Source organism: Seriola lalandi, unplaced genomic scaffold, assembly GCF_002814215.2.
Source record: "Seriola lalandi dorsalis isolate HSWRI2012SDOR001 ecotype SW California unplaced genomic scaffold, Sedor1 jcf7180002054735, whole genome shotgun sequence".
NCBI lineage: Eukaryota > Metazoa > Chordata > Actinopteri > Carangiformes > Carangidae > Seriola > Seriola lalandi.
Window position 1 is genome coordinate 2,516,024 of NW_019525288.1, and position 23,612 is coordinate 2,539,635.

At 37.5% G+C, this 23,612-nt stretch overlaps 1 protein-coding gene across 1 annotated transcript in view; it reads right to left on the bottom strand.

The window, feature by feature from the left end:
* The window catches only part of LOC111668360 (protein diaphanous homolog 3-like), a 154,165-nt gene extending 130,758 nt beyond the window's left edge, over window positions 1-23,407 (bottom strand). Inside the window, exons 1-5 of the mRNA XM_087178787.1 lie at window positions 22,837-23,407; window positions 16,085-16,117; window positions 15,445-15,627; window positions 14,489-14,593; window positions 9,415-9,545 (exon numbers count right to left, since the gene is read on the bottom strand). Of these exons, the coding sequence (XP_087034913.1) occupies window positions 9,415-9,545; window positions 14,489-14,593; window positions 15,445-15,627; window positions 16,085-16,117; window positions 22,837-22,953 (569 nt within the window). The 5' untranslated portion in view covers window positions 22,954-23,407. The remainder of the gene's footprint in view (window positions 1-9,414; window positions 9,546-14,488; window positions 14,594-15,444; window positions 15,628-16,084; window positions 16,118-22,836) is intronic.
* Window positions 23,408-23,612: the final 205 nt, after the last annotated feature.

Here is a 23,612-nt window from a genome sequence, read left to right on the forward strand (position 1 = left end):
CTTGACAAGAGCTTCATTGAAATTCATAGCTCAGTGGCAACTGCATGCTAGTTTTTCATCATCAGTAGGTGAGTCAGAGACCAAAGTAAAATAATCAGTTGATCTATAGCAGGGATTATTGCACAGGAAACCAACAGACCTGCATAATTTGGGTCTGCTGCAAGATATCTGCCTGAAACACACGTGTGAAAAGTGACATATGTCAACTTTCAAAGACTCCTTGTAAAGGACCTGGTGTGTTTGGAAGATCTTAGAGGCAAGAGAGGGGCAATCTGATACCTGTCTGCAACATGTGGAGAAAGTCTCATCTTCAAGAGCAAGAACAATCAGGCTGAGGCATTTAACTATCTAAGAGGTGTGTCATTGTGTCATAGCAGGAGGTAAGGGAAAGCTAAGATGATGACATGAGGCAGATTACAAAGACCAGTGGAGGCACCCTCTGCATCAGGGTTGGGAATGATAACAGCTAGTGTGTGTGTGTGTGTGTGTGTGTGTGTGTGTGTGTGTGTGTGTAATAATGTGACCCGTCAGCTGTTTGTCCCTTGTGATCACTGGATTATTTTGGAAGCGTTGTGTGCTAATTTTTATGTTGCTGTACATAATAAAAAAATAAAATAAAAATACTACTACTAATAATAATAATAATAATAATAATAATAATAATAATAATAATAATACAGAAGTTGATAATATCAATTAAAATGTTGATAATAACTTTCAAAGAGGAATCGATAGTTACAATCATACAGTGACCTTTTTCTTATCCTTGTGCAGTTAAGTGGTTTGTATTTGACATGCTGTCTGTCTAGACTCTGGTCTAAAATGATTAAATTTCTTTTAAATTCTGTTTGCTAATCTAGCATGCTCTGGTAGCCCTTGGGTTTCATTAGTTCCTAACATCTGGCACCCTTCCCGCATCCCAAATGAGAGACTTCAATCACATTCTCTGCCTGAATGTCCTCAGTGTTTGGAGCCGTGTTGTGTAAAAATGATCTGAAAACAGCTTTTCTTTGCTAGAGAAATTGCGGCATAGATTTAGGTCTGACTGCTACCTGTTAACATTGTTACTGTCATTAGTTATTTGACATCATACAGGTAGGACATAAAGCAGACTTGTGCAGTATCATAGCAAAGCAAGACCTGTGTCTCCTCAAAGTTTACAGAGCTACACATGCAGGTGTCAGAGCCGCAGCAAAACTTTTCAGTAGTGTGGACCCAAATGGCTGTGTCCATTTTACCATAACCAATCAGTGTCTGTGACCTGTCAGGAAACTGCCATCAAGTTCAAGTACTGGAACGAGGACAGCATAATCCCCTCACTATTAAGATGCTCATGGATAGTGTATAGAAGTATGATTGTGGTAGCAGCAGTCGATCTGCAACTGACACACATAAATCTTGCTACTTACAATCTTCATTTCTTGTGTGAACAGTGCCTAAAATTGCAGCATGACTTGTTTTTGGTCTCTCTTCTAAGATGTGGATGAGCTACTGTAAACTACCTTTACACCTACTTTGGATATTTACACAATACAATAAACATTAATTACTTCTCACTCTAAGACCGGAGGCATGACTGTAATCACACCTCACCATCAACAGATGCAAAAGCAGAATAGCAATGTTCGACTGAGGGCTATCGTCTCAGAAAGACATGAAGAAACAGAGTGAGGGAGAGAGCATTAAAAAATAAGGAAAACAAATTCATCACCCCGTTCCCTGGGAAACAAAAACAGTCATAAATCAAGGAGAAAAATGAGGCACCTTATCTGGCTAACTTCACAGCTAAGGTAGCTTGACTTCTAACAGAGTCTCAAGAGAATGCCTCCAAGGTTCCCACGCACTGCAGCGCAGTGTTGCACTCCACTAAAGTGGTTATGAACCAGAAATAAAAAATTAACTTTGAAATGTTGTCCTGAGCATAACAAGTTAACTCTCTCTGGGGACAGAGAGAAGGAGGAGGCTGAAATCCCAGCAATGTGGGGCATCTTAAATAAAAATAGAGGAGGTCATTACATGCAGCGAGGCATGAATGACATCCCTCTGCCACTAACAACAATAACAATGCATGTAAAACTAAACAAAAAATTTCTAATACATCTCAAAACTAAGAAAAACATGAAGAAAGTTCAGGAGATGATTAAAAATGAATTAATAAATTGTGGACATTTTTTTCCTAGAGGTAGAACAATGCCTTTACCTGTGTATCTGGATTAGGTCTGATTTGACATGGAATAAATAATCATATTATATCACAATACTCAGTGAAGTTTAGAAAGAATGAATAACTCCGATATCAGTCAGTGTCAGTCATTCATCCTGCCCTTCCTCTTCTACGGATGTGATTCACTGCCTGCAGGTACCACTGGTAGAGGGAGGAGGGGTTGGTTTGTCTCAGTAAGCAGTTACGTTTACAAGAATTTGCCATACTTTAAGATACCTGGATGACTAAGATTTTGTTTTTGCTTGTTTGAAACAATTCACTATCAGTTGAGGTAGAGCACTATGTTTGTGTAAAACAACGGCGGTAGATGAGAGACTGCAGACAGAGGAGATTGAAATATCGCTTTCTACACGCTTATGATTGTTGAACGGGTGTATTAATAAAGTATTGGCTTTTTACTCAGGGAGGTTTTATTGCATCTACCTTCATGAGCATAGCTGCCATCAACTCTAATGTGTGTGGAGTATCTCAGCCTCTGCACACAGAGCAGAGGAGAGGCTGCAGGTTGATAATAAATTATAACAAAACATTAAAAAGTACAGATAAAACAACCAGTGACACCGGTAACGACCGTAATACATGGTTTCGGTAGCTATCCCTGTCTGGGCCCATTTAATACCATGTTTTGAGAGAAAGAAAAGAGTTCAGATTAATATAAAATTGACATAACTTTGATTATTTTGGAGAGAAGACAAATAAATTGATACATATTCTGCAGGAAGATGTAACAAGCATTTTCCGTTTCTTGTATTATTCACTCTGTGACACTATTAGGCTACACAGGCCATATTTTTATTATGATTCAGCATCTCACTGGAGTTTTTTTATTATTATTATTATTATTCTAGGCTAATTTACTTTTTTGGGATGCCCGGGTTAATTTGTAGCAGCACTCGGGTTTACATTTTTACTCCTACCTACTCTATTAGTGGATGCTCATGTTTTATTCACTTTGTGACGATACTAGGCTAAATAGGCCATATTTTAATGACTCAACATCTCACCGGAGATTGACTATGGGAATTTCCAAGCATTCTTTTTTTTTTTTTTATTATATACATTGAAATAGATTAAATTAAGTCCTAATATCTTAAAAATCTTAAAGTTGGAGGGGGGCAGGATTTGGGGGTGGAGCTGACAAGAGTTGTTCACACCTGTGCTAGACAGAGTCTTATACAATATAAGATTTGCATGCAGCATTATAATTAAACTACACTAGCAAAGATATTTCCTGTGTAGCCATTGTAGACAATTATCTGCTGATCTACTCCACATGTTGTGGACCTGTCCTTGCCTTCTTGAACTTTGGACAGACATTTTTAAATCCTTCGGGGATTTATCTGGCATGGACGTTCCACCTGATCTCTTTTACTGCTCTCTTAGCTAGACGCCTCATAGTTCTTAAATGGGAACATGTGTCCCCACCTACCCTGACAGATGGATTAGGGATGTATTATATCACAGTAAGCTAAAGGAGATTTTCCTGATAGGTTCACTGAGGGACTTTGAAAAAAACATGGACACCTTTTCTGAACTAGACTTTAACAGTTTTTTTTTCATGTAGGAACCCTATTGTTATTGTAATGGAATGACTTTGGGGATTGCACGTGGTTTTATGCCTTATCTCGCCAAAACTTGATGTTTGTATGTGGCATTGTAGCTCAATTACATTGGCGACTGCCTTTAATTGGGACCCAGTAGTTCGAGGCGACCAGGGTTCAGGTCCTGCCAGCGGCATAACAGACTTACCTGCTGTGAAATTCAGCTTTTACCTGATGGTATTGGAACTCTATACACATCACCTTTACACAACTTTCTGATCTGACCAAGCCATCTGTGCAGCATGTGACATACAGGGATTCACATATTGCTGCTTGCAGCGATATTTCATTTAATTTTTTTCTGTACTTTGAACTTCTCCAATATCTTTTTTGTATTTAATGGTCTCTTAATGCCAACGTTTCTTCCTGTTTGCTGCTCTGCTATAGAAACCAAAGGGAGGAAGGGGGTAGGCATGAACGATTTTGTGTAATGTTGGAGAAATTGTAAAACTTAATAAACAGATTTATATATAAAAAAAAAATGAATAAGAAAATAAGAAAACTAACCTAAACTTTGAAATTCAAGAGTATTTCGCAAAACATCAGAATCATTTTGATAGTCTGGCAAAACATTTGAAACACCTCTCAACATAATGCATTCCAGTTCAACATCACTGCGAACCACAAACTCAATAATAAACATATACTTAAATTAAGTTCCTCTATAAAAGTGTCAATCAAAATGGAACATTGTTAGTTTTGTAAAGGTAGAATTTATGGCTAAGCTGCTGTATTGGATTGGATTCGATTTTACTGGTGTTCCTACTAAAGTGGCAACTGAGTGCATAATTTCCTAATAAGAACAAAGGCGTTTGTGTGTATATTTTGTACTGATGACAATACTATCACTATGACTGGTTTAAGGAACTGTGAATCTGTGTGCCGCACATGGGTGGCAGGTGTATGAGAAACAGGAAGAACATCCAAGGTTTACTAAAAACGTTGGTGTAGAGGATAAATGCTAAACTCTACCATTTTGTATAGCTAAACTGAAGAAAAATAAATCCAGGGCCTTAAACCTGAAGGTCAGTTTTAATATAATATCAAAAACCAATTTCCACTTGTTTGTCAGATCCATTTATCAAATCCATTTAATACAATTACATCCTGTAGCCTTGCTGGTCCTGTGGGCTAGTATCATGGCCTCTCCTCACAAAAAATGAAAGAGCTGGAAGAGCTGAGGTGAGTAAGGTATACAAGGTTCAGAGGCAAGCGTCACAGGGTCACACTGTGGAGCTGCAGGAAGTACCAAATTACCTCTAAGTGTGTCTGCACTAGCAAAAGGAACCTGATGAGGGAGCATATAAGTCTGTAAGCCTATACAAGCAGAATGCAACTACCCGATATTGGATGGGGGCAATGAGTGAGAGTTGTTGCTACAACAGTGCCTAGAAAGTGATAGTGATCAACATCCAAAAACAGTGGCATACAAAATGTCTTTACTGCCAAATCAGTCCCACAACTCAGGAATGTAATGGTGCTATTAAATTGCAAGGGGTTACCTCTGCCATGTCACCTTTTCTAGCCAAGGCAGATTTATGGTCAAGCCAAACTATGTCATTATACATGAGCATGACTGTCCATTTTATTAGTGGTTACTTCATCAAAAGTCAATGCCTACAGGCCACATTCTCCTTGAGAATCAAATCGTGAGGGTCCCATAAAAAATTTTTTTTTTAAATTGGTAAGCATAGATTGTTGCTATTTATGTATGTCACAGTTTATGGGACTGCCATGACTTATGACAGCTGATGTAGCCAGCTATCATTTATATTGTGCATATGTTACATACAATATTATAGGGTTGACTGGAAATTACAGCTGGTGGGTATATCGTCATTTTGAGGTATATTGATAAGTTTTCAAATGAGATATAGGGTGAGACAATTGATTTTATATCAATATAGTCTGATGTTGTGTTCCATAACCCATTCTCGGCCCCCATTCTCTCTCTGCGTCTGCGCACAAACCCATCCACACTCAACTCACAAGTTCTGCTGCAAGATGGAGGGAGAGACAGCGCCAGCCAACACTACAGGATAAGGTTTGTAAAAAGAAATTCAGTCTGTTATTGCTGTTGAAAACAACACTTCTCAGAGATGGGCCTGTTTTTATTTAATATAAATTTCATTTTATACTTTTGTTTATTTATATGTTGATATATTGTGCAGTTGTATATTATGTTGTTGAAAACAACTGACTTTCATGTTTTGCAGCTGTATATTTTCAAACAGGAAAGGAAACCCTGTATTTGCATTTTATTTGGATAGTTTTGTTTAAATAAAACTGCCTGACATCTCACCTGTGACTTCTATTTACATCTGAACAGTTTAACCCACTTTTTGTAAGATTTTTATTGTCCATTGCCATTCAGCCTAAAAATGCCAAGGTATGATTTTGGTCCATTTCGCCCAATGAGGGAGATAGAACACACCATGGTTGTTCCAAGTATTAGCTGTTTTTTCTCTATCCTTGAACCCTATTGTTGCATTTATTGATTCGCCAAGCTCTTAAAATAATTTATTTTAATCTTACCAATGTTTCATCCTTATAATCAAAAAGGTCAAGTGACAAACATACAGTATCTCATCATATTTATTGTTAACATAATTAACACTTGAGCATGTTTAGCCTAATTCAATTTCTGAAGGACATCAGTCCTTGGCTGTGTTTGTACATTTTTTCTAATGTCATTGATCCTGATCAAAAACAGTGAGGCAGTTCAAAAGGCTCTTGACGGAGCTGCAGTGCTCAAGAGGTTCAAGAAAACATAATGAAGTCTCAGTTCTTTTACTCCTACATCCATGTGCAATCACTTTATTGTGCAAGTAGGTGGGAGATCGTAGTGGTGGGTGTGAGGGCTTTCAGATGCAAACTCAAAAAGATCAACCTGGTTGTAGGAAGGGGCTTTATTAGCCATGAGCCTAATGATGGCTGAGACTTGATAAAGAGATGAGAGACTCCAGCTGTGTTAACAACATATAAATAAACAAATTTTCATTCACTAATGTAAGCTGGTTAGAGGCAAAAGCTAAGGAATAGAAGTAGGAAAAAGTGGAAGGTAGTCATACCAATCCAAGGATGGTTTGAGGGATAAATTCAAAATACTGTGTGTGCTAATGAAGAGAAAGTAGTGATTACTTTATTAATCCTATATGAAACTTCTCAGTCAGTTATCTAAAAACATTGTCTCCCTTCTGAACAATTTTGGCTTTATATTGCAGAGCCAGTATTAAAGTTATTGTACACAGACACACTGTTTACTATACATTGATCAAATATATACAATGGCTAATGAAAAATTTGACTGGCTGACATTTGTTCATTAGTTTCTTGTAATGAACAGTATAAACAGACACCTAGAAGAGAGCAGAGTCTGTCCAAGTAAAAGAGTACCAGGTGATACGTACTTGCTTTGAAGGTGCTCAATAATATAATGCAGCAACTGGTGCAATGCTATTCTCCATTGTTGTATTTTGAATGCGTGTGATTAAACAAAACTTTTAATAGGTCAAAATTTTCCTGCAACCTTAGTGGAGTTAAGCTTTAAAACTGGTACCCCATATGAAAAAGGTTACTGACCACTGGCGTAGATTATTGCCTCTTTGGTCTAAAAGAACACCAAACAGCAAACAGAAAAGATGAGGGATGAAATATAAGGTGAGAGCCCATAAAATGATGCAAGACCACAGTCATCCTCAATCTGCCATAAACAACATGACAGAACTAGAAAGGCATTGTGTTGAGTGTTGAGAGGCACTGAGATCTTATTATACAGAAACTATGTACCCATGACATCGATCAGGAAAATGGCTTACTGTGATCAAATAAATCACATGTGTGTGTGTGTGGCGATAGGAGGTAGTGGAGTTTTAAGAAGTCAGTGAAGACTAAATGTTTGAGCTTAGGTTTTTGACTGCCTTTAAAGTGGCTCTGGCAGAGTATATGATAATGTGAGACAAACTTGCTCATCCCCAACCTCAGACAGAGAGAGCCCAAAGCAACAATTTAAATCTAAGAGATGGAGACAACCAAAACAAGACTGCCATGGATCTGCCTGTCAGTGTGGCTTAGACAGCACCAAAGAACATCCCATCCCCCTAGAAACAGAGTCAGATTTACTTTATACTGGCAAGAAATATACTTTTACTTCATTTCAGCATTGTGACACAAAACTATCCACCCTGTCCTTTTACTTAAAAAATAAAACTCACGATTATGGCCTGACAATGAACCCTAACATACAGGTATACATTCAAGTTAAATAAAGTGTACATCAAGTGGACAGCGATGAGAGATTAACAAATAGACAGTATGAATGTTATGGATTATATGTGAAAATCACATAACTGTCATTTCTTGTTAAGTATTTCTCCGATTTAAAAAAAAAAATGCTGACAGGGATAAACACTGCATCCAAAACCTGCCAACATAGGGAGGCGAGGGAGAGTTTTAAGAATACCTCAACTGAAAATGCATTTCAGTTGAATCATATATCTGGAGCAGATTCTTTGGATTGTGGAGAATGTTGAGGACAATGTGCCCAGACACATAATGCACTAGTTTAAATTATTAAGCTGTAAACTAGGGTTGTTCATAATTAACCGCTTAATCATTAACCAACAATAAGAACTTTTGAACATTTAATACTATCAGTTGAACAGTTAAAACATCCTGAGAAATCAGTACTATCCGAGCAGGCCTTCTCCTGTCAGAGCTAACAGACTACACACTACTAGACTAACCCCGCAGCATGTCAACATGCATGTCCGTTAACGGTGGATTACGAATGTCAGCTGCCGCTCAGGAAAAAAATTCTAAATGAACATCCCCAAAAGCCAAGAAGTTATATGGGCAACCAGACTTCTTAAAGTCCTATACATTTTTCTCACAGACAACTAAGGGAGCTGACAGCTGCAGCACATCCAAGTCTTTAATGTGCATTACACTTTCCTGGTTAAATGATCAGCACAAACAATCAGAAATTGTGCTGGAAGAAAATCTCTGTTTCTTTAAAAAGTCAACCGCGACATATGCATTAAGTCAATTGAGACATTGCAGAAACAACTCATAAATACAATTCTGCTGCTCATGGTGGGCTGAATCAAAAGATTATGTTTTGTAGAACTCAATACAACAGTTTAAACACATTCACTGAGATTAAAAATGAATTCAGTAATCAGGCTATGATGTTTTGTTCCCGTTGACGCATTTTCAATTTGCTACAACTATGATTCACATCTTTTCCTGGAATGTCTTCACAGACACAACCTCCAAGGTTCAGGGTATGTGAGCTGTAGCTCTTTGTTTTTGCTACTCTATACTTTTTCAATGTCTTATTTGAATCCTTTCATTTCATTTTATTAAAAATAATGTGAAATTTCAATTTATTTTCATGAAGTAATAAAATTTTAACTAGAGAAAAATAAGATATTCACAAATATTTAATAAAACATGGCCTATGATGATGACCCTACCAAACTGACTTTATGCTGTGTAATTATAAACAGAAAAATTTAGACACAACTGTGAGGGCACTTGTACTTAAGACATCAAGTTATTTTTCAGTGTCATAATCTTGTACTGTACCTGACAGGGTTGCTGGTAAGGGACACACGCAATGAGTCTAGACAGGCAAATAGGCGTTCGTCCATCACCCCTGACTTCAGCTCTCCCAAAAATTCCTGGGGAGATATCTGATGGCTGCTTCTTAAGGCCCCCTGGAAGAAAGAGACATGAGGCCAAAAGATGTTAAAAGTCGACACACTGAATACACCGGCAAAAAGACAGTGTCAATAGTCAAAAAGCGCAAAAGCACAAGTTTGCAAAAGTGCCCTAGGATTCCATTCCAGTACTGTGCATGTCCCTTTATAGACTTGAAAATCCATCTACTTGAACAAATGTCATAATAATAATCCGTGTTATATGCATACATGTATTTTGTTATGTGCTGTTCCGAGTCAAATTAGTATGTATATGTTCCTTATGTCCGTCAAAGTCAATGTGACCTCACAAAACATTATTTTTGATTTTAATTCAAGAATTCTAACAATGGGCATCAACAGTCATCAACACAGAAATCACAGCAATTAACTGATCTCTCACACTGCAATCTTCCATAATCTTTGATCACATGCAAAAAGAAACCATGTCAGGTGTCACATATACAGTAGATTTGGATTGTTTAGCTATTTGCTTAGTTATTTGTACTTGTAGTGCTTCCCTTCATGTACATTTTGTAGCTGCAACCCGCCACAGCGTCATATAGTTGCAATTACACAACTGTGCAGAGGAATTTTAATTTGAAACAAGGCAACGCCCCGAACAAAGTCTGAGGGAGAGACACAAAGAACAGAAAAATAAACGAGGAAGAGGGGGAAAGGTAGATTTAACTAGCTAACATTATCTCTCCAACCACCAGCGTACTGTGTGCATACACCACCGAGGTACAAACAAAACCCTTCACAGTTGGACTGGCCATCAGGTATACCAGGATAAATGCCAGTAAGCTGCCGCACTGTTGGGTCTGTGAACCATCAAAAAATCCATTAAGTTTTTACCAGAACACACAAGAACACACATTCCACCTTGAAAGTTGTCAGTAGCTGCCAGTAGCCTCTGAGTGGTACAGTGAACTAAATAAAATTTTCTACCTAGCTATCATTAACTAATAAAGATGAAAAGGCAGCAAAACATCCCTTCATCATTCACTCTTCTGACAGTTTCTTTATTTGTGATGCATTTCCAAATAAAAATACAAAGCCAGCCTATTAAACTTGGACAGCTTGTGCTGCAGTGCCTGCCGGAAAATTAAAGCTTGCTTGTAATATTCTCAACATGATGAAACTATTCATAAAGTCAGTCTAACATTTGATCATGTGGTCAGTTGTAGTTATGGCATAACCTTCGAAATGAGCTCTCCTGTGCTGAAAAGCAACCCTGGGGGAAATACAGACTTGCGTGACAAAAAGGTCACCCTGTCCTGGCCCCAACCACATGTATCCGTAATGGAGGGCCTTTCTAATTAAAATGTATCTGACCATAGACCATAGGAAAAAAAAACACCGTAGCTCCCCTGTCTAACAATCTATATGTAGAAAGACACTTTAAGCGAAGGTTTTCTGAGTTTGTCTGTGTACAAAGAAAGCTACACTTATTCAGTTTATCAAGCCAGCTGCACTAATGCCAAAATGTTGCATATCGTTGGGTACGTTTCCGATTCATCAAAGGCCTCAGAAATCAGTCTGCATCACTACCAGTAGGAATAAATAATCCCTAACCCTTACAGGCTGCCAAAACAATGGAACTATGCCCAGTTTGTCTCTCCCCTGACACCTTACGCCCCAATCTATAACATTCCCCTCAACAACTAATAAAAATAAAATTAGTTATCAAAATTTCCCTCAAAAAAGCCACTTTCATCTTCAATGATCAAAGAATGCGTGTTATAATGATCATAAGCACCTCTGTAGCCCTAGAAATGGAATATAGGCAGAGTCAAACCTTGAACCTTGATGTGCATGTTGAATGAGAGCCAGGAATCATTATCACTTCAGCTTGAAGACTCCTGTGACAGCAAGTGACTACTGAATAGCTTGGTATCCAGTTTGAACCTCTGGGAAAAGTGATTTTATATGTGCATGCCCCAGACCTCTAATTAACTTCACTACTGTTTTACTCAAGTGAGGCTCTGCCTCAGTACCAGATGACATATCAGTGCACTCATCTCCCAATCAGGTAGTAGCCTATAAATGTAGCCCTCTTCATTGACAACACCACCACCCTCCAGTGTTATCATCATGGTAAAAACATTTTTGCTCCACTCCCATGTTCACTCTTGATTGCAACCCTTTGTTGGCATCACCAGTGTAGGCTCACTTGTGCCTCATGTGTGTCTGCGAATAAGTGGTACAGCAGAAATTTCATCAATTACAGCCAAAAGAGTCCTGGGGAGATGTGATGACCAGCGTCCTGGAGAGATAAGATGACCAGCCTGTTTGTTTCACCATGAGTGCTGCTCATGGCAGCAACAGGCACACCTGGCTAGGTCTTCCTTTTGAAAGGAACATTGCTGGCAGCCTGGTTGCCCACTGCTGGCATCAGAGAAGCTGACCCACCTGCAACTCCTTCCCCATCATCTGCTGCAGGAGGAGCCCAGGGAGTGTCCTGCAGCCCTTAAAATCTCTTCATTTTCAACAGAAGACATTTTTCAACTTGACACAATAATTCGATGCTATTTCTAACTACAGATATAGTTATATGATGTATATTGTATGAAATAATCAAACTGATCTTCAATGCAATGGAGTGAAGTGGTCAACAACAGTGAGATATGGTCTAATTTAAGGTCAAATGAGTATGAATCGTCGTATATCAGTATCCTCTCATCACATCCCCCATGACCATATGGGAGAGATCCCATCTATTCATTCCCAGTGATTTTCCACTTATTTTACTCAAATTACTGTGTCTGGGACAATGATGATAATGGAGCCCCCCCCCCATCGCTTCCCAAACTGAGTCACCCCTTCCATTGGGTTCTCAATGTTATTCTCTTCACAACAGGACAGGGAAATGGAGCAGGGCCACAGTGCCCTGATCCTTCTGTCTCACTGTGCTCCTACTCTCAGAACACTTACTGTGTTCAGCCAAAACTCTGAGCCCCCCCTGAGACTTAAAAATGTGTGCTATCTTTGCAAATAAGAACACCTTGGAAATAAGACCACCTGACATTGTTTTTAATGACCACTGTTTTAAAGACCTATAAATTTTGCCATTGCCAGTGATATCCCAGGTAACTAAGACTGAGGAGGGCCTCAGTCTTTTGTGAAAATTCTTTCTAGGTGTTTCAAAGGCAACACTAACTAAAACACCAATTCCTACATAGTAGGGGCAATGCAGACAAATCAACACTGGGGTCTCCAAGAAGTACAATAGTTATTTCAAGACAACTACTCCAATGCAATGCACTGGCAAAGGTCAGCAATTATTTTGTGTAACAAAATACATGACAGTTGGTTCTCTACAAGACTATCTACCAAATTCGCAAGCCAGAACCACACTTGATTATGTCAGCAAGGGACGTACATCAATTCAGGATGTAATATTAAAGGTTAATTGGCAAAACAGTCTTGTGGTTGAGAAGGGTGTGTCAAGAAATTGGTTTGAGTTTTTTGGTGGAATGGAAACCTTCAGTGACTCAAGCTAAAAAAATTAAATAGTCAACAGGATAAATAACCCAGACTACAAAAAAACTTTGATCAACTGGCTCAACTGTAATAATAGCATACTTGTGCTATTACTGCACAACACAGTATGAGTGCATAAGGAGCTGATATTGATTTGAGGCAAATTATTACTGCAGCCTAATAAAATGATGGTCATGATTTGACCATGGTCTTGAGTGATTAAAGAATTGAAAGCAAAATTAAATCCAATCTGCTGAATATCTTACACCCAATGTTAAAATGTATTAACTCAGTAATTTGGGACATATGTACCTTATGGAAATACCTTATTTTAATATCCTTATTTTCATAACTTCCCTCTAAATATCCAGTTTACCACATCTTATATAGAATTTGATAAAACTGGTGTTTTCATTGATTGTAATTTGTTACCTTCTGGCCTGTGGCGGCATTATTTTATCATGCAGGTAAACAAATGTAGGCATATAAACAGGCTGGTCCCCATGGTAACTAGAGACAGACAGCCTAAGGCAACTTTAGAGGGATGTCTGGTTATAGCAAATATAATAATAAATGCAACACTTCAGCCACTGTGCCAACCTGTTAACCCGAACACCTTTAAAAAAAACAAACATATAAACGTGAATCTGAGTTTTTAACAATGCAATGCGAGGTAACTTGAATATTGGATATCTGTGATTTGTTAACAAGTGTTCATTTAAGTTAGGAGGTGCCCTCGGAGAGAGAAAGGTTATTCTCAAGCTTTTGTTACTATGAAATAAACAAAAAACACCTCAGGTAGGCTGTGCTTTCATTATTATTCAAATTAAGTATCACAAATTCAACTCATATTAACTATGAACGCGCTCTGGGGTAGATATTTAACGGAGTATCACCAGCAAATGTGGTCTTTCAGTAGATTTCTATTCTTAACAATAACAGAAATCAATGTAAAGCTTGGCCTTTTTTGGTCTGGGAGAGAAAGAATGGTCCATAGTTTCCATTTCTTTGGAGATTTGTTTTCCTCTGAACACTGACAGTTTTATCATCCTCTATAAAGATCAGTCTGTCTGCTTTGAGAGAAAAGAAAAAGCTTAGGGCTCATTGATGGAACTTTGAAGGAGGACCAATCAACCACAGCAAACTCACGTACACAAAATCTAACCATCTTCCAGTAATCAAAAATGTGCAAGGTAATAACATGAATATTATCATCCTAAATTAAGTATTTGTGTATTTTTACAAGTTACAAGTGTAACCACAGAGAGACAACAACAGCAAGACAAATGAGATTGCACTGGATTGTAAAGCAATATACCTATTTATGAGATTGAATAATCAAATTTAATCCTTCCCAGTCTGTGTCAGGCCAGGTGAGACTTATGTGATACATAATTTTTCATCAAGAAATACAAGGAATGATATAATATGTGCCCAGAATACAAGTGTATAATATCATATGTTCCAAAACTCACAGTTTTAGATGCAGTAAAGATATACTGGATGACCATTTCTCTCTTTGTGTTCAGGTCCTTTTCTCTCAAAGGAGTCTTTTTTTCCTCATTCAAGTTCATGTCCTCCTGAAAAGAAAAAAGAAAACACAGAAAGAGAGGATAAATCTTATTTGAAGTTTTAATCTGACTGCATATAATATATCAATTAGAACTAATTAATTAATATTCTTTCATTTTTATTTTGGCAATAGGATATACTTTGGTGTTTCCAACATTCACTATAGAATACTTAAGCAATATCAGCTTTAGTCAAAAGTGTTAGTGTAGACAGGGACATACATACTTAATGGTTTTTTAGCCCTAAATTATATCTGGAAGTAGCCCGAAAACTCCTCCACAAGTTATCTACTGGCTCATGCTGAGTGTTTTGGTTCTATGAGGGACCTAATAAATTCCTAATGAGTGAAAATGAGTAAACTCCCAGCGTCTTCATGGCAGAAATGGAGTGGACAGTCATTCATCAAGCCAAACAATATACTGTTACAGAATGTCCTTTTAGAAAACAGCAAGTCCAAACATTGAAAATGCCAATAGTGACAAAAAAATCTTACTTTGGTTGTCAAACTAACCACATCCAAGAGCTTAAATGCCAGACTGTGTGAGGATTTGACTGAAAACTGAAAAAATGCCTATTTTCAGAACCATTACTCAACAGAAAGCTTTGTCAGTAATTTTTTTTATATTACCCGAAAATAATTTTCAAAAAGTCATTATAATTCTTTCATTGAGTTCCTCTATTTCTATGTAAATATCATAACACATTCAAACAACATTCAAAATACAATGCCTTTCTTGTTATATTCAGTGCAACTCTTCTAAAATGGTGACTCATATCTTTACCACTCTTTTACATGTCAAGTTGCTCTATTATTTTTTAGAAAATGTTGTTAATATTGTTCAGTGACAAAACTACATACCATCATCTTTTCAAACAGAGCCAAGATTTCTTTTTCCGAGGTGATCTTTGATGACAGTTCCTCAAACTGATGTGAGGTGGATGATGAAGAAATAGACCAATCATTGGTATTGTGTTTCGAGTGTGATAAGGGAGGGCGCTCCTTCTTACTACCCGGAATCCGAATGCTGGCGAATCTGTCCAGCTGTAGAAACAGAGGAGATACAATTACAACAGAGAAAACGACACAGGAACTTTCTGGGGCCAAGTTGATATACATAAAAGCTGTGTTAGATTACTAGCATGTTTAGATAGTTAATACTCAGAAATACTCAGAGTAAATGAAACAATTAATGAGTTATTAATGGGTTAGAAAAACAATGCTATTAGTGTTAACTGTGTGAACAAAACACCTACACAGAACATCTGTTTAACACATGCTGAGCAAAACACTATCTAAATAACACGTAGAGCTGAAAAGAACATTAGTTAGTGAGAAAAGCAGTGTGTTCACTGTGATGTGAATGGATTCAGTGTCTGGCAATGAAGACCAATTTTATTACCACTCAAAGCAGACTGGATGATTTTTAAGTAAAGTGATGTTAGATGTTGTAGAGACTGACAACCAAGAAAAGAAAAAGCACCAATTTCTCAAATCTTACCACATCATCTGTGATGTTTCTAAAGGGTAATTGCTACAGGTGGGGGACAGAAAAAACAAATCAGGATACATAAAGCAACTGCATTAAATATTGAAAGCCTACAGTAGCATACGGCTAAATATTGTAATACTCTTTCTGCACAGATATATTTTATTGCTAACCCAAGAATAAAAAATCTTTTTTGAACAAGAGAATTCACAAGTTAAATCTGCGATGTTCATGTCTTGTTGTATTAGGAGAAAAAGGTACAGTGCAGTCTGAAAGGATGAGGGCAGTGAAATGATTGTGTTGTTTTACCTCCAGTCTGGTACATTTATTTTGAAATTCAAAAAGAAACTTATAGAGCAAAGTAGAGAGCCACGACAGCAAAAACTTGGAGCGCCAGTGTAACAAAAAATATGCCACTGTACTAATACTTCAAGACTGCACTGTGCTTCTTCAGTATTTTTTTCAAATTTCAAAGACAGACATCATTATATAAGGAGAAGAAGGAGAATAATGATGATAATGATAAGTCTAACGACCCTCCAGGCTTAGAGCCACTGCCAAATGCCATACTTTGTGGCAGTAACTCAAACACAAACCTGAGCATCCTGCTGTCACAACTAACCATTAACATATCAGTACTCTAACTAACAATAGTAGGATATGCTATTGATGTTTGCAGTCATCGCAGGAGTTCAACACAACTGATATCTGTGGTTTCAAGTGGCTATATCATTGACACAGTTTTGCAAGTGATCCTTTACATTACAATAATTAGTTGGAACTGCTGTGGTGTTACAATGGCTATCAAGGCTTTCAACTACAGATATTAATGGATCCAGAATATGCTAGATATCCAAACCACTGCACATTCCCCAAGAGCCAGTGCAATTATCACCAATTCATCACAAAACGAAAATCCTTTTGGGGCACCCAGTGGTTCAGTTTTATTAATCAAGGTTTAAATGTCTAAGCCCAAGAGTCATGTTAGTCAACATCAACAACACTAGTCATTTAAAGCAAAAATTGCTGCCTCAAAATTGCTTCTCTAACAAGTCCTGTTAGCACATTAAAAAGAAGGATCAACTTGTACAGTGGAAGAGATTTGGCATTTGGCCGGTTGTTATCTTGCCAAGTAAGTTTTGTGTGCAGCTTTTTCTGCTCCAGCAGATTTGTTTGTTTTTCTGTAGACTTCTTGGGAGGTTGCCACCTGTACTTCAAACAGGTAACAGAGTCAAAAAGGCCAACGGAATATCCTAATAAAGAATGGGGAGTCAATAAATTAACAGAAAACATTAAATTTCAAAATGCTGTCATAGTAAAAAAAGTGGAATAAAAAACTAACAAAGAAAGGTTAAGACTCCCTCAAGCATCAAAACTAAGATGAACCGCAACAATTAGACATTGACTACTCTGAATTATTTTACTTATAGATGAGATGTTAAAAAGAGGTCAAATGCCCTCACTAAGTAACTAGAAAATTGTCAGAATTAAATATCTAAGATATTATGAAGTAATAAACTTAACATTATAATTCAGCCTTCAACAATCAGGAAGAGGTCATTAATCATACCTAAAGCTAGAGGAAAAAAGTGAAGCTAACACCACCAGAAAAACCATCTTATTAGCATCCATCAACAATTTCGCTCCTACCTGTTGTTTAAGTCTTTGCTGTTCAGTTCTGCTTATGCAAAATCAGGGTAGGGATGCCCTGGAACAGTGTAATAAAATATAGTAACCTATTTCCTCTGTTGTGTCCCTGCAGGATTAATGGTATGCAATGCAACACAAAAATTGCAAATATAAAAAGAATGAATAGACACTGTGCCAGCTCCTGTTTTTTTTCATCAATTTCATCATAATTTATTGGATATTACGTTCGAAATTTTGCTCCTTGTGTTATACAGTCCAATAATGTGTCAGCAGCCTTTTGTGCCAGCAGATGCACTCTAGTGCACAATAGTACAAGTCTCTGCAATTATGTCATTGCAGCTTGTCTGTGGAACAAGTGTTTGCCTTTCAAACAGTAGGACATATAATGTAGGCTAAAACATGTCGGCGAAAACAATGTTGCCTCTTAATAATATCAAACAATCAGCATCATACAACATCACTAGAGCAAAGGAGCAAAGGGCAATGGAAACTCCACAACAGGGCAGCGTGCACACAACACAGCTGCAGAATAAGTGACAGCCAGGTAGCCATGCTGAGACCTGAATCCATTTGCTAAAAAGATAAAGTTCTTGGTACCCAAATCAAAAAATTGTCCAGCAGCTGTATAATAATTATTTACATTGGAGGATGTTAAAATCAATAACAGCATGACATCCCAGGAGTAAAAATGAAACGATTACATTATTAATCAATTAGTTGATCAACAAAATATAACTTTTGATAATCAATGAATCACTTTTTCACTTTTAAGCAAAGGTTCTTTGGTACTTATACTTAGATGGAAGAGATGTTGCATTTCTCTGATTTCTATCATCTATCGTTTTCTGGCATTTTGGGACAAAACGCCCAACAGATTAATCAAGAAAATATTTGGCAGATTAATCAATAATGAAAAATGTTCAGCTGCAGCCCTGCCCAGGAGCTAATTCGTATTTGCTTTTTTTTTTTTTTTTAAATAAGGAAGCAGTAACAATTCAAGGCCATCTCTCACCACACATCCATAGTCAGAATTTAAACTGCAGACAAAGGCAAGGCCTCACCTGAACTCCAATTGAACAATTCCAAAGCTTCAAACAGAGCAAGCAAAAGGACCCAAGTGACTAAGCAGAGTGGAAATAAGAAAAGCCTGCCAATGGGAGGTAAAGATAAAACATGACAGTAAGACTAGCCAAAAGGGGCGAATCAAGTGCTTTAGGTAAAAAATTCAATTGCCTGGCAACTATGAAACATCAAAAACATCAAATAAAGTTGTGGCTTACATAAAGCAAGCTACAGGAACAGTCAGTTAACCGGCAATGCCTCAGTGTTTTTCAAGATCTCACTATTGCAAATCTTTTATTTTAATGGACAAAATAGGACAGCCAAACAACAGTAATTTGTAAATGTCAGTGAATTCATTTTACTTTCCGCTATCACCCTGTTCATTTAATTAAACTCTGATAACATCTTTTTCAATTAACTGAGACAAGTAACCCACCGCTTGTAGAGAAAACGCTAATTTATAAAACACTGCACATGAAATCCACAACAGAGGAGAAAAAATAGCAAAAATTAAAGAGCCCCAGACCCAACTCAAACCAAGACAACATCCATAGACATTAGATTTTGAAAGCTTTATCTCACCGTCTATGGACCATTCATTAACTACACTGCCAAGTCTTCATTTTTTTTTGTTTTTTTAGGATTTCATGCAACTGCACACACCCAGAAGGGCTGAGCTTATCACAAGGGAAATCACTTTCACCAATGAATGGAAGAATGGACGCACAATATTAAGGACGAGCAAACTTTAAAACTATGGACTTTTAAGTCAAGATTTCTGACATAAAAATGCATATTTCCTGCAAAAAATCCTTCCTGAATAAGACTCGAGATAATACATAGTGAATAGTTGATTCAATTGATTGGATCATTTCAGCAATACCACCCAAGCCGCATCACAAGCAGTGATTGAAGAATCACTCAGCAAACTAACTTCAACAATTACAAAAAGTTATATAAAGGAATTAGCTTAGGTGGAAAAAAATTGAGAATTCATTAATGATTTCCTCCTCAATTTCAAATATTTTTAGGTTTAAGGTTAATAAAGTAGATAAATGAGGTGTCTCACTTATGTTCATTCAGTTGCTTATCTTATTTGTGCACGAAAACTCAGTAATATTGCCCATTAACACTAAAATCCTCTACAAAAATTAGTGATATAGAACAAAAATACTAAACATCCATTACATTTATGACACCATATAACCTGATCAGCGCTTAAACTGACAGCAAATTGATTTGGATGTGACGGTAATTTTTACCCTACTTAAGAAGACGAAAAATAGTAAAAAAAAACATTAACACAGTGCAGTTAACATGTCGCATCTTCCATTTTTCTTAATTTTTATAATGCTCTGCTAAAGCTCATGCTTGCACATGTGTCATTAAAGTGGCCTTCAATGATACATTTTTAAACTTTCTATCAATTATAGTTAATATTGTGGTATTGTAGTGCCACCTATTGAGATGACAGTCAACTAAATAAATCAGTACTTTTCACTGTGAAAAATGTTTACAATGTTTTTCAGTTATGTGTTATAATAATAGTTATATGTTATAAAGACAAATCTGATGAGAGAGAAAGGGACTAAAGGTGTCAGGACTAAGCTGTACAATCACAGGTGCATGGCATGTATGCATCTTTCAGTGAGAATAGATAACAAGATGTTCTTCGGTTGTGTATTTCTAACCGTTAAACAGAACAGAACCATGAGAAGAGCATTTTTTAAAAATTCAAGACAGCACGGCCTCAGTGTACTTAGCTTTTTGGTTAGTATATTAAAATGAGAACCAGAACAATAACTAAAACCTCTGTAAACCTTGAGTGAAAATGTGTAGTTCAACTCAGGTAAGAAATCTTTGCTTTTCGCTCTTGTTGACAGCAGTAAAAACAAAAAGTGCTGTCAAGAGTAAATCATCAGCACGAAAAGCAATCTCTGTAAATTTTCAGTGTAAACACAACACTTCCTATGCTTGTCATAGTAAAAGCTTGTAAAACTTTTATTTTCAAATAGCCATACTGCGTCTTGAGTGTGTGGTAATTCAAGTATCTTAGTGTAGATTAATTAGGTTTTAAATGGGTTAGAAATTTAACAAAATAATCTCAACTGTAGGTCCACTAACTAGATTTTTTCCCGGGCTTTCAGATATATCTCATAGTCATCATCAACAGATGGAGGTCATTCAGTTGTAATGATGATAGCTGTGTTATCGTCACAGTCAAGAGATAAAAGAATAGGGATCCAGAGGCGTAATGGTTGCCACATAAACTCAAAGTGCACAGGTCAAATCCTGGCCGGGTGGCCATTTGTTCTATGGCACACCCCTCTCTCTCTCTGCCCAGATTTCCGGTCTCTCTCTACACTGTCAACTGTCAAATAAAGGTAAAATGCCCAAAACAATAATCTTTCAAATAGAGATAAAGGGTGGTCATATGTGGGGTGTTCAAGGATGTCTCTGGCAACCTGTGTGAATGGTCTCCATCTAGAACAAACACCATTTTTAAACAAAACACAGCTAAGTTCCATACACAGGTCACATGATGACAACTGAGCCATCTCCATGACAACTGTGTGAACTCCATCCCCAGATCACAAGCATGAACTACTGTTCCAGCTCCAGCTAGTAAGTAACCTTGCGATAAAACAATTTAGCCAAATAATATGTCCAAGGTCAAAAACAACATTCAAGCTGAAGGGTTAGAAGTTGGTATGAATCTACATTTTTATCCACACTTTTGTTAACTGACTGATAACAAGGAACATGTTTGGGTAAAACACTTTGCTTTTTGCCATTTTCAAAACATGACCTCAAGGACTCTTAATGTGTTATCAGTCCTACAGAGGTTAAATGCCTAGGATTCCCCTACAGTCATAGTTTGTAGTCAGGGAACCATTATGACAAATGGCCATCACAAGTTAACATAGAGCCCAAAGCAGTTCTTTCATATTGCTCATACACAGTTTTTGTGTCTGTCTGCCTTACCCCCATTCAGACAGACACAGTGCAATGATGCAGGTCAAACAATGATTTGACTTTGCAGCCCTGCTTTCAACCAACAGTGAACATTCATCTTTCTCAGTGAACAGGTGTTTCTATTTGGGATAGTAAATTTTAGACATTTAGCCAACATCTCATCAGTGGGAGTGGATAATAACAGTCTGGCATGAAAAAACATTCCTGCACAGACCTTTGCTACAATTGTAGACTAGAATCTCTGAATGGTGGACACAAGGAATTAACTAGCACTCTCATAAGAATGGGGTCAAATACAGGTTGAGCGTGCATTAAGTAGATCTGTGTCATACACACGTCTCCCGTCTGAAAGGGTGATGTGTGTGTGTGTGTTATGAGTAGCAGCCTGACTGCTTTGAAAATGAGACCCCTAAATGAGAACCCTAATAATGGTATTGGTGTTCAAATAGAATCATCTCCCTAAACTCCCAGAAGAATACAGCAGACAAATGACACACAGACAGTCTGTTGGTCGGGTTATAGTAGTAGGAAACACACGGATTAGTGTAAGGGCTAAACCCTGTGCTAATTTTAAGCTTTTGATTTCCCATATGCAAAGCAATGTCCACAAACAGTCAAGGTCACTGTTCCCAAAGAAAACTCGAACATGAAAATATTTCATACTATATGACCTTTCTTAACTGCAGAAGTGAGTCTGTAAAGGCATTTTCTCCATGTCTCAAATACATTACACACACAGGCAAAATATCTCCACGTCTGTTCCATTGCTTTAGTTTCCAAGGTATATCATTTTAAGTCATTACAAATAGAGTAAAACAATCCAAGTTCACTTTCACATACCTTTCAAGGTTGAGTCATGCATCTATTCACTCTCAATACCAAAAAAAAGTTACGACTGTTGCAGCCACTTTCCTTATTTGTTTTGCACCTTCATGTGTGTCTGTGCTTGTGTTGCATCCATGGGTGGCATCAGAGGTAAGAGGTAACGTTATACAAAGGTATCAACCACAGACAACCACTCATCTACCATACAGCTAAAATGAAACAAACATTTCTATTTAGTCTGCTATACTTACAAACTTTGGTTTGCGATCTCCTTCATCGTAACATGATGCGGTGTGGTGGGAAGAACCCTTCTTCTTTTGAGATTTACTGTCTCGTCCGGATTCAAACCGTTGACTATAACTTTCCATGATGTCAAGCTAATGATTTCTGCGCAAGCTGATAGTTTTAAAGATGCTAACCTTGTAATGTCTCTAACGTTAGCACAATTCTAAAATAGTGAAGGGCGACGCACGCAGAATTGTCTACATTACCATTTGTGTGTTGAATTGGCCGGACATCTAACGCTGGTTAACGCATAAGTGCTAATCTTACCAGTTTGCCTTCTCTAATCTTCACTCTCAACAGTCCGTTTAGCTAGCTAGCAGGTTCGCTAAACTATCATTCACTGGCGGCTTTACTTAGAGCTAATCCAATTTATGCACTGACACGTAATGCTTGAATTTCCGCTAACGGCAGACATGCGGTATACAACACAACGGTTTTCTTCATTCGACAAATTTTATCCGTCCATGAATTGAGAGCTATATAATAATTACATGCAGTAGGTGAAGCGTTAGCTGGATAAATTTTTGTGGCAGATATTTTTTGACAACCCCGCGCAATGAGGACGTCAGCTCCGCGTGTTCAATCTAACCAATAGCCTCCGCTCTGCCACAAAAATTCAATCGTCATTGGTACAGCCCCCCTGTGTTTACAGTTGAAAAGGAATTTTATTGGCCGCAGTGAGCTGTCAATCAGAGGTACTTCTTGTTAGAGTTGCTCGTTTTATTTAACCTGGGCCTCCCGT